The 14,944-nt window shown below is 37.5% G+C and overlaps 1 protein-coding gene across 1 annotated transcript; it reads left to right on the top strand.

Moving 5' to 3' along the window:
- The first annotated feature begins 290 nt into the window (after positions 1 to 290).
- On the top strand, positions 291 to 12,338 carry LOC108675220. Its single transcript, XM_018163209.2, has 9 exons — positions 291 to 383; positions 1,206 to 1,315; positions 4,416 to 4,564; positions 5,166 to 5,364; positions 6,689 to 6,837; positions 7,500 to 7,603; positions 8,232 to 8,341; positions 10,355 to 10,503; positions 11,166 to 12,338. Exons 2-9 carry the CDS (start codon positions 1,242 to 1,244, stop codon positions 11,516 to 11,518), a joined length of 1,287 nt encoding a protein of 428 aa, XP_018018698.1. The 5' UTR covers positions 291 to 383; positions 1,206 to 1,241; the 3' UTR covers positions 11,519 to 12,338.
- The last annotated feature ends 2,606 nt before the right edge of the window (positions 12,339 to 14,944 follow it).

The following is a 14,944-nucleotide window of genomic DNA, read 5'->3' on the forward strand; positions in this document are numbered from 1 at the left end:
GTTGCGTGGCGATCTGGACTTCGAGATTCTCATAGAAGAAGATGGGAGAACACAAGAAAAGAAACTAACATATGAGCTACTGAGAAAAGTCATGGAGTATGAACGATTGCAGAGGGAAAATATTGCAGTGGATGATCAAGAAACACAAAATTACCAAAGAAAAACAATTGTAAATGAAGGACATAAATTTAGCGTAAAAATCCCGTCTTACAGCGGCTCACAAGAACTAATCTTACTCGTCAGCTCTCTGGGACGAGGAGGAAGCTCCTGGGTAGGCGAACTGAAATTTCAGAAAATTTCCTGACGAGTGCAAAGGCACACATTGTTTCGATCCCAATATTCTCAGCGAGAGATGTCGCAAAGCCAAAACTATTGTCGCAAAGGTAAGTAAGTCGATAAGAGAACGAACGCTTGTAAATTACAATAAATGAATAGTTATTGACCTAAGTGTATATTGTAAACGGAGTGGTCTCTAGTTATTTCTAGGAACTGTGAACACTAATTATTATTCAGCGTCAATGTACTATTTGCGATGTGTTCTTACATTGTGTCATTACAAGCATAAATTTGCTTTCGTTATCCATACATCACTGTTTACCTTTCATGTTCATCAAATTATTGTTAACGAAATGTCAGTATCAATGCTTTCAGTTACTGCGTATCGGCTTTTTTTACACAACAGGAATTAAATTTCAAACATTCACCAGCTTCACATTTTTTCATTTTTTTACCTATATTAACTTGTAAGCCAATTTCACCTCCATGAGATTTTCATAGGCACGCTTCTTCTCCGTTTCGTTCTTATGGACCCTCTTCTACTCCATTAGATTTTAATGAGTGCCATAATGCATTAGATTCTTCTTAACGCTCTTCTCAATTGGATTCCTATGAATGTCACACACCTCCGTTGGTTTTATGAAAGCTTTCAACCTTTTTAAATCTTTCTAGACTACCTCCACTAGGTTTTTATGAACGCCCTCCACATCCATTAAATCTTTATGTACGCCATACACCTCTATTATATCTTTATGAAGTACCTCCACTTGAAATAGGTTTTTAGAAGCCTAATTTTTCCCCGTTGCATTTTATGAACGCCCTTCACCTAAAATAGGTTTTCAAAAGCCTTCTTCTCCTCCATAACATTTTCATGAACGTCATCCACCTCCACTGCATTGTTCACAACGACCGTTACTCTTATTTTGCAGACCATTCGCCTAACGCTGGCACACGTCGAGCAGCTCATGGTTATGCCCAACTTCCAGCACCTGAAAGTCATTTACTTGTCCAGAGACCCGCGAGCTCAAGTCTTGTCCAGGTATTGTAGGCAGCATCAGGGTCATCATGCAGAGTCTCGAATGTTGTAATAATAGATGATAACTATCTATAATTATCACCAATAATAATATACGATATACGATTCACCTTTTCTTAGGAATGAAAACGTTACGGCGTCAAGCTCCATCGTCAGTTCAAAACCTATAAGACAAGCAGAATCAATTAGAAAACGAAAATTCACATTAAAGATAAAACCTAAATTGACAAAAGAAAAAAACACACAAGGTGACAGGCCTTTCTGTTTACAATTTCAAACGAATAGGAGCTGAAGGCTGCATTTAACCTAGGTTTCTGGTTAAAAACATACAGGGATTCTAAAATTTGTTGGTCAGAAACACCGGACGTGAAAACTAGAACTCTAAAATCACTATCGGACATCGGAACATTGCACTGCTCGGCATGAACGCGCACAGCTGAATGAAGAGGATGCGCCAGTAATATTCCCGTTCTAAAACTTCTGCCCTTATGCTCCGCCAGCCTAGTGTAAAAATTGTGAGACGTCATACCGACGTGCGCTGATGCGCACTGCACACAACTGTATCTATATACCACGGACGAACGCATAAGCGGGAGAGTACCATTATACTTGAAGAAAGAGCCAATTTTAAAGTTATTCACCAACACCACGTGCACCTGATTAACTTTAAAATCGGCTCGTTCTTCAAGTATAAAAATACTATCCCGCTTTCTATGAGTCCGACCCTAGTATATAGATACAGTTGTGCGCAGTGCACAGCAGCGCACGTCGGTATGACGTCTCACAGTTTTTACACTAGGCTGGCGGAGCATAAGGGCAGAAGTTTTAGAACGGGAACATTACTGGCGCATTCTCCTCATTCAGCTGTGCGCGTTCATGCCGAGCAGTGCAATGTTCCGATGTCCGATAGTGATTTTAGAGTTCTAGTTTTCACGACCGCTGTTTCCGACCTTCACATTTTTTGAATCACTGTATATTTTTTAGCAGAAACCTAGTTTAAATGCAGCCCTCAGCTCCTATCACCTTGAAGTTGTAAATAGATTGGCCTGTCACCTTACGCGTTTTTAGCGCATTTTTTCATTTATGGAAAAAAGGCGCTATTTTGCTCGCCATGTCCGTCCGTCCGTCTGTCTATCTGTCTGTCTGTCCGTCCGTGACTTCACGTTTTCGTCGACGGTAAATCCGCTCTCTGTCACTCACTGCATTGAGTAGGGCAACATGGGGCAGCGAACCCCTCCCCCTTTTTTAAACTAAATTTTTGATGAAGTTTTAATTGATACAAGGTGGTTCTTTGTTTTGTTTAAAGGTAAAACTAATAAGGAATGTATGATGTGTATTAGACGCCTATATAGTTATTCAATTTTTAATGAAACACTATTTTGTGAAAAGTGTCAAAATGGGCCTTTTGCCCCACCCCTGGGGCAATGGGCCCTTTGGCCCGTGGTCCCTTTACCACAATTGTATATTTTCCGTTCAAAAATGATACACCAACACTTTACTATTAAAAATAAGATAAATGTAATAAAAAATATGGCATTCACTCATTTATTAACAACTCAAAAAATCATATCCTTAACTTGAAAAAATATACTCTTGGCGTAAAAAATCTATCACTGACGTGAAGAAAAATATTTCATTGAGATAAAAATATTAATCCTTGTCTTGAAAAATATATCCTTGCGATGAAAAATTCGTCCTTGACATGAAAAATGTATCCTTGACTAGAAAATTTTATTTAGTTTATCAGAAAAAAACTTCGTTCCAGTTTCGTTCATAATCCAGATATTATGTGCAGAGAATTCGTACCTAGTCGTGATTTCAGCCAACAGCATAAAAACTCATTAACTTTTGGCTCATTGGTGTTGACTGAAATCAACTTTTGGCAAGGCAAGAGTCAATAATTCGATAAGGGGTCATATATACGCATAACTAGAAACTAAACCTGCTGCCTTGAGGCGGCAAATCAAAAAATAAAAAATCATGCAATATGAAGTGTAATTTGTAATTCAAAAAGCTAGTCATAGTTTTGAAAAGGTCATTGAGACAAATCTAATGATGTATAACACAAGACTTCATCATGGGCGCTTTGCCACGCGACACGCATGGGCCCGTTGCCCACTAGGTATCATTTCAATTTACGTATATCGTGTCAACATTTTATTTTAAAAGCTAATAGTCTGAACTTGACCTCAAAATTATCTCTGTAAATATTACTTTTAACATATAATTCACAGTAATTTCAAAAGCTTCATATACACTTCTACAGTAATCGAAAACAGTTTTATTTAGCTGCAAAAAAATTTTATCTCGGCTAAAACAATTATTCACAAATAACTTAATAACGCAAACATTTAGCAAAACGTAAATCCGTACACTTCATCCCAGTGAAACTGTCGACCGGCGGTAGAGAACACGGACCAATATCTGCCATACTTAGCGAGAAACCCGCTATGGGTCCATGACCCGCAGTGGGCTCGCTGCCCCGTGTTAACCTACTGAGTTATATTTTTTGTCAGTTTTGGCTTTTATCTTCAATTTGAATTTTCGTTTTCTACGTGATTCTGCTTGTCTCATAAGTTTTAAACTGACGATGGAGCTTGACGCCGTAACGTTTTCATTCTTAAGAAATGGTGAATTTTACGGCTGTTTTCTATGCTCTTAGATTAGTGGATACGCAGATGGAAATTGGCGCGATCGAGGCTATAGTGACCTGCTTTTGTTGTTATTGTTTATGAATTGTAGGTTTCTCACTTCTCACTGAAATTTATACCACGTCTGCTTTTCTTTGGTGGCATTTATTGTTACAGTTTCGCGGTGAGCAAATATAGCATACGACTGGTATTGCTCGTTGCTAATCCAGTTCAATGTTAACCAAAAAAGGAGGATAATTAAAATAAATAAATAGTGTACTTTAATTTTTTTAATAAACTCCTGTCTGAATTACGTTTCATTAGTAGTCAAAATTCACAGTCATCGCAGAAGTAGGAGCTGCAATAAAAAAACATTTATTTTATCTGATCATTTGCTCCACATTAACGTTCGTTGATCATCAATTAATTTAACGTTGTTCCCTGATTAATTTATCTATAATTCCGCATTCCAGGGACGAAGTGTTCCACATCCACAAGAGCGAATTCACCGAAGAGTGCGTCAAAGTTGAGGCAGATGTGTTCGCCTTCCGCAGATTGTCACAGCTGTTCCCTGGACAATTCTATTTCATGAGATACGAAGATTTTTGCCAGCAGCCTTTAGGTGAATTTTGTAAATCCATTCAGTTGAAATGTGTAAAAAGGTTACATAATGAATGAAAAATTATTTCGTCTACTTCAATTAACTTTATTTAAAAGCAATTAATCCTACGCAAACATTCTCGTATTAGTTAATTAGTTCAATGATTCAGCTATTTGATAAATTAAGGGTCTAAGGAAGTTTCAAAACTAGTTTTGCGTTCCACCAAGATTCTAGGATAAGATTTCAAAGAAAAAAAAACATATGTATTAAATTCAGTCTGTTGTTTGTTTCCTACATAAATTTCTAATAGTAACCAAAAAGGAGCAGACTGCGATACAGAATGAGCTACAAAAGAATTTCTAGAAAAATATCATGCTTGTTGGTATAAAATGGTTGTAAATTAAGGAAATACCAGGAAATACATATAATCTATATAATATAAATATAAGATGATATTTATTCTGCATATTCAATGTAGCCTTATTATAATCAGATCCAGGTTTGGATTTTTGGAAGCATTTATAATAGGCACAAATTAGAGAGGAAATAAAATAGTTTATTTCGGTAATAGTTTATTTGTACAATATTTTTACAATAGTTCACTTTGCTTTCTTTCGGGCAGAGGAGGCATTGCAGCTCTGGAAGTTTATTCGGACGGATCACAACGCGACTATGCCGGAAGAGTGGCAAGATTTCCTGACGTCTCACGACCAAACAAAAACTGTGGTGGAAGGGCAAATTAAAAGGTTTCAATACAGCACATACAGAAACTCCAGCACTCAATGGTATAAATGGCGGGAGGAAAAGAACATCACGCTGGAGTTACTCTTATTTTGCAGACCATTCGCCTAACGCTGGCACACGTCGAGCTGCTCATGGTTATGCCCAACTTCCAGCACCTGAAAGTCATTTACTTGTCCCGAGACCCGCGAGCTCAGGTCTTGTCCAGGTATTGTAGGCAGCATCAGGGTCATCAGTCTCAAATGTGGTAATAATAGATGTCAACCATCTAGAATTATCACCAATAATAATATACGATATCCAATAATAATAAATTTTCATGGACAATGCCACCGAAAGAGTTTCACTTCGTGGATACGAGTATTAAAATAAAATCTCTTGATTACTTAAATCGCAAGTTTATCAAGAATCACCAACACCACTTGCACTGAATAACTTTAAAATCGGCTCGTTCTTCAAGTATATAGATACTCTCCCGCTTTTTATGCGTTCGTCTCTAGTATATAGATATAGGTGCGCGCAGTGCGCATCAGCGTACGTCGGTATGCCGTCTCACAATTTTCACACCAGGCTGGCAGAGCATAAGGGTAGAAATTTTAGAACGGGAACATTACTTGCGCATCCTCCTCATTCAGCTGTGCGCGTTCATGCCGAGCAGTGCAATGTTCCGATGTCCGATAGTGATTTTAGAGTTCCAGCTTACACGACGGGTGTTTCTGACCTTCGAATTTTAGAATCCCTGTATATTTTTGAACAGAAACTTGGTTTAAATGCAGTCTTCAGCTCCTATCCTCTTGAAATTGTGAATAGATAGGCCTGTCACCTCATGTGTTTTTTTTTCTTTAGTCAACTTAGGTTTTTATCTTCAATGTGAATTTTCTTTATCTAATTGATTCTGCTAGGTTTTGAACTGACTATAGAGCTTGACGCCGTAACATTTCATTCTTAAGAAATGATGAATTTTTTAGCTGTTTTTTTAATTAGTGGATACGTATATGGAAATTGGCGCGATCGAGGCTATAGTGACCTGCGTTTTTTGTTATTGGTTTATCAATTGTAGGTTTCTCACTTCTCACTGAAATTTGCACCGCATCTGTTTCGCAGGCAAAATATTGCATACGATCGGTATTACGCATTGCTAATCCAGTTCAATGAAAGGAGGGAAATTAAAATGAATAAATAGTGTACTTTATATTTAATTAAATAAGTAATTAATTAATAAACTCGTGTCTAAATTACGTTTCGTTAGTATATAGCAAGTCAAAATTCACAGTTATCGCAGAAGTAGGAGCTGCAATAAAAAACATTTATTTTATCCAATCATTGGCTCTACATTAACGTTCGTTGATCATCAATTAATTAACGTTGTTCGCTGATTAATTAATCTATTCATCCGCATTCCAGGGACGAAGTGTTCCACATCCACAAGAGCGAATTCACCGAAGAGTGCGTCAAAGTTGAGGCAGATGTGTTCGCCTTCCGCAGATTGTCACAGCTGTTCCCTGGACAATTCTATTTCATGAGATACGAAGACTTTTGCCAGCATCCCTTAGGTGAATTTTGTAAATCCATTCAGTTGAAATGTGTAAAAAGCTTGCATAATGAACGAAAAATTATTTCGTCTACTTCACTTAACTCTATTTAAAAACAATTAATCCTACGCAAACATTCTCGTATTAGTTGGTAAATTAGTTCAATGATTTAGTTAATGATAAATTAATGGTTTAAGGAAGTTTCAAAACTATTTCTGCGTTCCACCAAGATTCTAGGATAGGATTTAAAAAAAACATATGTATTAAATTCAGTCTGCTGTTTCCTACATAAATTTCTAATATTAACCTAGAAGGAGAAGACTGCGATACAGAATGACTTTCAGAAGAATTTCTAGAAATATATCATGCTTGTTGGTATAGAATGGTTGTAAATTATAGGAATGCCAGGAAATATATATAATCTATATAATATAAATATAAGATGATATTTATTCTGCATATTCAATGTAGCCTTGAAATTTGGTGCCAGAGTCGCATTTTTTCAACCTTGTTTCAAACTTCTCTCTATTTCCGAGATTTTATTATAATCAGATCCAGGTTTGAATTTTTGGAAGCATTTAAAATAGGCACAAATTAGAGAAGAAATAAAAAAGTTTATTTTGTTAATAGTTTATTTGTACATTATTTTTTTACAATAGTTTATTTTGCCCTCTTTCGGGCAGAGGAGGCATTGCAGCTCTGGAAGTTTATTCGGACGGATCACAACGCGACTATGCCGGAAGAATGGCAGGATTTCCTGACGTCTCACGACCAAACAAAAACTGCGGTGGAAGGGCAAATTAAAAGGTTTCAATACAGCACATACAGAAACTCCAGCACTCAATGGTATAAATGGCGAGAGGAAAAGAACATCACGCTGGAGAGCCTGTCTCTTATACACATCTAGATGTGTATAAGAGACAGAATTTCAACTCCAGGAGATTTTCATAGGCACGCTTCTTCTCCGTTTCGTTCTTATATACCCTCTTCTACTCCATTAGATTTTTATGAGTGCCATTATGCATTCGATTCTTGGTAACGCTCTTCTCAATTAGATTACTATGAATGTCACACACCTCCGTTGGTTTTATGAAAGCTTTCAACCTTTTTAAATCGTTCTAGACGCCGCCTACCTCCACTAGATTTGTACGTATGAACGTCCTCCACATCCATTTAATCTATTTTACGCCAAACACTTCAAATAGTTTATGGACGCTTTTCAACCCCATTAAATCTTTATGGACGTCCTCCACATCCATTTAAACTTTATATACGTCATACACCTCCATTATATCTTATGGACGCCCTCCACCTAAAATAGGTTTTCAAATGCCTTCTTCTCCTCCATAACATTTTCATGAACGTCATTCTCCTCCACTGCATTGTTCACAACGACCGTTACTCTTATTTTGCAGACCATTCGCCTAACGCTGGCACACGTCGAGCTGCTCATGGTTATGCCCAACTTCCAGCACCTGAAAGTCATTTACTTATCCAGAGACCCGCGAGCTCAGGTCTTGTCCAGGTATTGTAGGCAGCATTAGGGTCATCAGTCCCAAATGTGGTAATAATAGATGTCAACCATCTAGAATAATCACCAATAATAATATACGACATCCAATAATAATAAATTTTCAGAGACAGCGCCACCGAAAGAGTTTCACTTCGTGGATACGAGTATTAAAATAAAATCTCTTGATTGCTAAATCGCAAGTTTATCAAGAATTCACCAACACCACTTGCACTGAATAACTTTAAAATCGGCTCGTTCTTCAAGTATATAGATACTCTCCCGCTTTTTATGCGTTCGTCTCTAGTATATAGATATAGATGCGCGCAGTGCGCATCAGCGTACGTCGGTATGCCGTCTCACAATTTTTACACCAGGCTGGGGGAGCATAAGGGTAGAAATTTTAGAACTGGAACATTACTTACGCATCCTCCTCATTCAGCTGTGCACGTTCATGCCGAGCAGTGCAATGTTCCGATGTCCGATAGTGATTTTAGAGTTCCAGCTTACACGACGGGTGTTTCTGACCTTCGAATTTTAGAATCCCTGTATATTTTTGAACAAAAACTTGGTTTAAATGCAGTCTTCAGCTCCTATCCCCTTGAAATTGTGAATAGCTAGGCCTGTCACCTCATGTTTTTTTTTTCTTTTGTCAACTTAGATTTTTATCTTAAATGTGAATTTTCTTTATCTAATTGATTCTGCTAGGTTTTGAACTGACGATGGAGCTTGACGCCGTAACATTTCATTCTTAAGAAATGTTTCTGTTTAAAAATATACAGGGATTCTAAAATTCGGAGGTCAGAAACACCGGTCGTGAAAACTAGAACTCTAAAATCACTATCAGACACCGGAACATTGCACTGCTCGGCATAGACGCGCACAGCTGAATGAGGAGGATGCGTCAGTAATGTTCCCGTTCTAAAACTTCTGCCCTTATGCTCCGCCAGCCTAGTGTAAAAATTGTGAGAAGTCATATCGACGTACGCTGATGCGCACTGCGCACAACTGTATCTATATACTAGGGACGAACGCATAAAAAGCGGGAGAGTATCTTTATACATGAAGAACGAGCCGATTTTAAAGCCATTCAAGTGCAGGTGGTGCTGGTGAATAATTTTAAAATTGGCTCTTTTGAATCATTGTATATTTTTTTGAATCATTGACAATTTTTTAATCATTGTATATTTTTTAACAGAAACCTAGTTTAAATGCAGCCTTCAGCTCCTATCTCCCTGAAGTTGTAAATAGATTGGCCTGTCACCTCATGCGTTTTTAGCGCATTTTCTCATTTATGGAAAAGGCGTTATTTTGCTTGTCATGTCCTTCCGTCCGTCTGTCCGTCTGTATGTCTGTCCGTCCGTGACTTCACGTTTTCGTCGACGAGAAAATGCGCTCTCCGTCACTCACTGCAGTGAGTACTGAGTTATATATTTTTCTTTTTTGTCAAGTTTGGTTTTTATCTTTAATGTGAATTTTCGTTTGCTAATTGATTCTGCTTGTCTTATAGGTTTTGAACTGACGATGGAGCTTGACGCCGTAACGTTTTCATTCTTAAGAAATGGTGAATTTTTTGATGAATTTTTTAGCTGCTTTTTTTTAATTAGTGGATACGTATATGGAAATTGGCGCGATCAAGGCTATAGTGACCTGCGTTTTTTGTTATTGGTTTATGAATTGTAGGTTTCTCACTTCTCACTGAAATTTGCACCGCATCTGTTTCGCGGGCAAAATATTGCATACGATCGGTATTACTCGTTGCTAATCCAGATCAATGAAAGGAGAAAAAATTAAAATGAATAAATGGTGTACTTTATAATTAATTAATTAAGTAATTAATTAATAAACTCGTGTCTAAATTACGCTTCGTTAGTATATAGCAAGTCAAAATTCACAGTTATCGCAGAAGTAGAAGCTGCAATAAAAAACATTTATTTTATCCAATCATTGGCTCTACATTAACGTTCGTTGATCATCAATTAATTAACGTTGTTCGCTGATTAATTAATCTATAAACCCGCATTCCAGGGACGAAGTGTTCCACATCCACAAGAGCGAATTCACCGAAGAGTGCGTCAAAGTTGAGGCAGATGTGTACGCCTTCCGCAGATTGTCACAGCTGTTCCCTGGACAATTCTATTTCATGAGATACGAAGATTTTTGCCAGCAGCCTCTAGGTGAATTTTGTAAATCCATGCAGTTGAAATGTGTAAAAAGCTTGCATAAGAATGAAAAATTATTTCGTTTTCTTCAATTAACTTTATTTAAAAACAATTAATCCTACGCAGACATTCTCGTATTAGTCGGTAAATTAGTTCAATGATTTAGTTGGTAAATTAATGGTCTAAGGAAGTTTCAAAAGAAGTTCTGCGTTCCACCAAGATTCTAGGATAAGATTTCAAAGAAAAAAACATATGTATTAAATTCAGTCTGTTGTTTCCTACATAAATTTCTAATATTAACCTAAAAGGAGAAGACTGCGATACAGAATGAGTTACAAAAGAATTTCTAGAAATATAACATGCTTGTTGGTATATAATGGTTGTAAATTAAGGGAATGCCAGGAAATATATATAATCGACATAATATAAATATGAGATAATATTTATTCAGCATATTGAATGTAGCCTTGAAATTTGGTGCCAGAGTCGCATTTTTTCAACCTTGTTTCAAACTTCTCTCAATTTCAGAGATTTTATTATAATCAGATCCAGGTTTGGAGTTATGGAAGCATTTATAATAGGCACAAATTAGAGAAGAAATGAAATAGTTTATTTCGTTAATAGTTTATTTGTACAATATTTTTTTACAATAGTTTATTCTGCTCTCTTCTGGGCAGTGGAGGCATTGCAGCTCTGGAAGTTTATTCGGACGGAGCACAACGCGACTATGCCGGAAGAGTGGCAAGATTTCCTGACGTCTCACGACCAAACAAAAACTGCGGTGGAAGGGCAAATTAAAAGGTTTCAATACAGCACATACAGAAACTCCAGCACTCAATGGTATAAATGGCGGGAGGAAAAGAACATCACGCTGGAGAGCCTCCTGAACGTCGAAGAAGTTTGCTCAACCGCCATGGACCGTCTCGGCTACATTCCACTGATGAACGTCGAGAACGTGAAAAATTTATCACTTCCGTTCATCAGAAACTACAGCTGTGATTTTTGGAACTGCTGGACGCACAGATTTTGATGTTTGCTTGGTAGAAGATCTATATATTTTCTTAGCTTCCCATCGCAACTCTCAAATTGTGATAGATCTTGCCTCGTACAATGTGCCTTGAACCCGAAATATGCCAAAACCGGCAATAAATTCATCGATGTCAATAATCTATTAAGCTGTCACCTGACCGAAAGTTAGGCAGCAACTTCATACATTGATCCATAGCTGTATTTGTCCTATTAAAGATAATACGAGGTTTTCCGTCATCTAATAAGTCGAATTTCGAACTTATTAGTAACCTTATTAGGCCAGAACGAATTTCGAGTTTCCGTTCGAACTCCACAAAATCTATTTTCATAATTTTATAAAAAAGACTTCGAAAATCTCATGATATCTATTGATATAACATTGTTTTTTATCGAGATTAACAATGAAAATAATCTACTCGAAATATTAATTTGTGTATGAAGTTCCTAAAATATTCTATCGGGCTGTGTTCACCCTGATTATTGTTTGCTTGCTGTGTAAGCGATTGCTTCATGCTGTGGTATGATGGAGCTGAACCTAATGCTTATTAATAATTATTCAGCATTCATTATTATTATTATTCGTTTCAGTAAGTAAATTTAATTCCTTATTTGATGTTGTGATAGTTATATTATCTGAAATCAACATGAAATATTCTTTGAAGTCTCACGTACATGCACGTTATTGTATATAATGTCTTCGCGAATATCATAAAACTGAAAAAACTGATAAACATAAATGAATTTTAAAATACATCAATCTCCGTCCATTTAATGAGGTATTTAATTTTAATTATATATTACATTTTTATCTAGATCATTAGACAAAAATTTAGTCGAGAGTGTTCAAAGACTTGCAACAAGGATAATTCCGGGATTAAAAGGCAAGCCTAATGAGGAAAGATTAAAGATTACGAAGCTTCCAAGCCTCCGTTATTGACGTCTGCGTGGTGACCTCATTGAAGCATACAAGTATACCCACGGTTTATACAAGGTCCCAGAAGGATTACTGGAATTTGAAACAAGAACCACACCGGGGGCTACGGCTATATAAACTAAAAACACTGCGTTGTAACACATCCATGCAACAACATTTCTTCTCGCTTCGAGTCACCGACATGTGGAACAGCCTCCCTGATAGTATCGTTGACGCTCCGAGTATGAACGCCTTCAAGAACAGACTAGACGAAGCTATGCAGGAGCATATGTTCAGTCTTGAAAAGCTTAGCACCTTACGGACCAGGCAATAAGTCCAGCAGCTATCTCAATCAATCGTCAGTTATGGAAAGATCGGGTTCAGAAGGCCGGATCCCTTGTGGAATCAAGTCACAAAAAATACAAGAATCGGCAACAGGTCATGGGCCTCTTTCATCAGTGCCGACAATTCTATTCTTTTCGATTTAACTAATCGTACAATTATCAACTAAAAATAATTCACTCACACCCGATGTTTTTAATTAGCTTAGATATCAAATCCAAAGACGATCAATGAAGGCAACAAGAAAGCAATGTATTCGCAGCTAATTGTACAAATGAACATTTATCGTTGATATTATTGAACTTTATTATGATTTATGATAAAAATTGTTGCATTATTGGTGGAAAAATTAGAAGAAAGCAAATCATGATTATTTTATAGCCCATTAAACTTTTTAGAGTGATAAATCTTGTTTATATGTTCGTTGACTAGTCCCATTTATAATACTGATGATCAGTTTCAGTTAAATTTAGTCATATTTGGGCAAGTTTTAGCAAAAAATTTTTGATATAAAAAATTAAAAGTTTACAATGTTGAAAAATATGAAGTATTTTTCTCATATACTTTCGTAAAATAATGATTTATTCTCTATATTAAGCTAATTAAAACCTATAGGGATTTGTGTTTAACCTCATGAATAATCCATTTCTTTTAACAACCCTATTTTTTTAATATAAGTTTGAATTCAATATGTGCCTATCATAGGTTTTGAAACAAAACTAAATACAACCTCAACGTATTAATATGTCATGCAATTCACAATAATTATGTCAGCTGAAAAAAAATGAAGTTAATTTGACACTCACCATTTTCCGTATCTTTTTATTTTCTTTTTAAATCGAATTCTAATCATCTTACCTTAGTGAGCACGTTTTAAATTAACACGGATGTACATATAATTATAATATCAGGCATATACCGTCTCACCAAGTTTACTTTAAAAACAATAAGAAATCCTCGAATCATAATCTTGCAAACACAAACGAGTGGGGCATCAGGAAACACACAGCTCAGAAATTCAAGCAATTATTAAACCAAAGATTTGAGTTTCGAGCCGAGCGGCTTCGTGTACATCCTGATGCCGCGGCAAACGTCCCAAGAAGTGAACGCCTGCCATGTTGGAGACAAGATTTTGGTAAATGGGATGGATCTAATATTCAAAATAGTGTTAGAATCAGAGTTCTAGAAGCTATAAATTTAATTTAATGATTGAGTTATGTAATGCATGACATTCACCTCTAAAGTTCACGAATGGAAGAAGCGTAGGTGATCACAAGATATATCTGTCTACTTATTAAACTGAAAGTAAAGGGCAGACAAGCATTACACTCCATCTCAGTGCACTGCGACCCACCTCAACTACAGCAGGCTTCTGTAGAGTTCCACCGACGACGCAGAGAGGTCATCAGGCGACGTATCCAGTCTGCTGAGCGTCCAGTGCACTGCGACCCACCTCTACTACAGCAGGCTTCTGTAGAGTTCCACCGACGACGCAGAGAGGTCATCAGGCGACGTGTCCAGTCTGCTGAGCGTCCAGTGCACAGCGGTCCACCTCTCCTACAGCAGGCTTCTGTAGAGTTCCACTGACGACGCAGAGAGGTCATCAGGCGACGTCTCCAGTCTGCTGAGCGTCGTCGGGTGCCCACGACTGCACAGAGTGCCATGTCACTGACGGGGTCGACCGAAGGAGAGCTTGCTGCTCCTGGTCTTCATCTTGTGGTCCAAGATTGGCAAATACGGGAGGATCCGTAGACGAAGCAATCATACGGGAGGATCCGTAGACGAAACAATCATACGGGAGGATCCGTAGACGGAGAAATAATACGGGATGATTCGTGGACGAAGCAATAATACGGGAGGATCCGTAGACGAAGCAATAATACGAGAGGATCCGTAGACGAAGCAATAATACGGGAGGATCCGTAGACGAAGCAATAATACGGGAGGTTCCGTGGACGAAGCAATCATGCGGGAAGAACCGTAGACGAAGAAATAATACGGGAGGATCCGTAGACGAAGCAATCATACGGGAGGATCCGTAGACGAAGAAAAAATACGGGAGGATCCGCAGGCGAAGCAATCATACGGGAGGATCCGTAGACGAAGAAATAATACGGGAAGATCCGTAGACGAAGCAATAATACGGGAGGATCCTTAGGCGAAGCAATAATA

The sequence above is a fragment of the Hyalella azteca genome, unplaced genomic scaffold (genome assembly GCF_000764305.2).
Source record: "Hyalella azteca isolate HAZT.00-mixed unplaced genomic scaffold, Hazt_2.0.2 contig14089, whole genome shotgun sequence".
NCBI lineage: Eukaryota > Metazoa > Arthropoda > Malacostraca > Amphipoda > Hyalellidae > Hyalella > Hyalella azteca.

Excerpts from the sequence above, each read along its gene's own strand:
- LOC108675220 (XM_018163209.2), top strand. The coding sequence starts at position 1,242 with ATGGTTATGCCCAACTTCCAGCACCTGAAAGTCATTTACTTGTCCAGA. Across the intron at positions 1,316-4,415 it reads CGAGCTCAAGTCTTGTCCAG|GGACGAAGTGTTCCACATCC; the intron begins GTATTGTAGGCA and ends TCCGCATTCCAG. Across the intron at positions 7,604-8,231 it reads ACGACCAAACAAAAACTGCG|ACCATTCGCCTAACGCTGGC; the intron begins GTGGAAGGGCAA and ends CTTATTTTGCAG.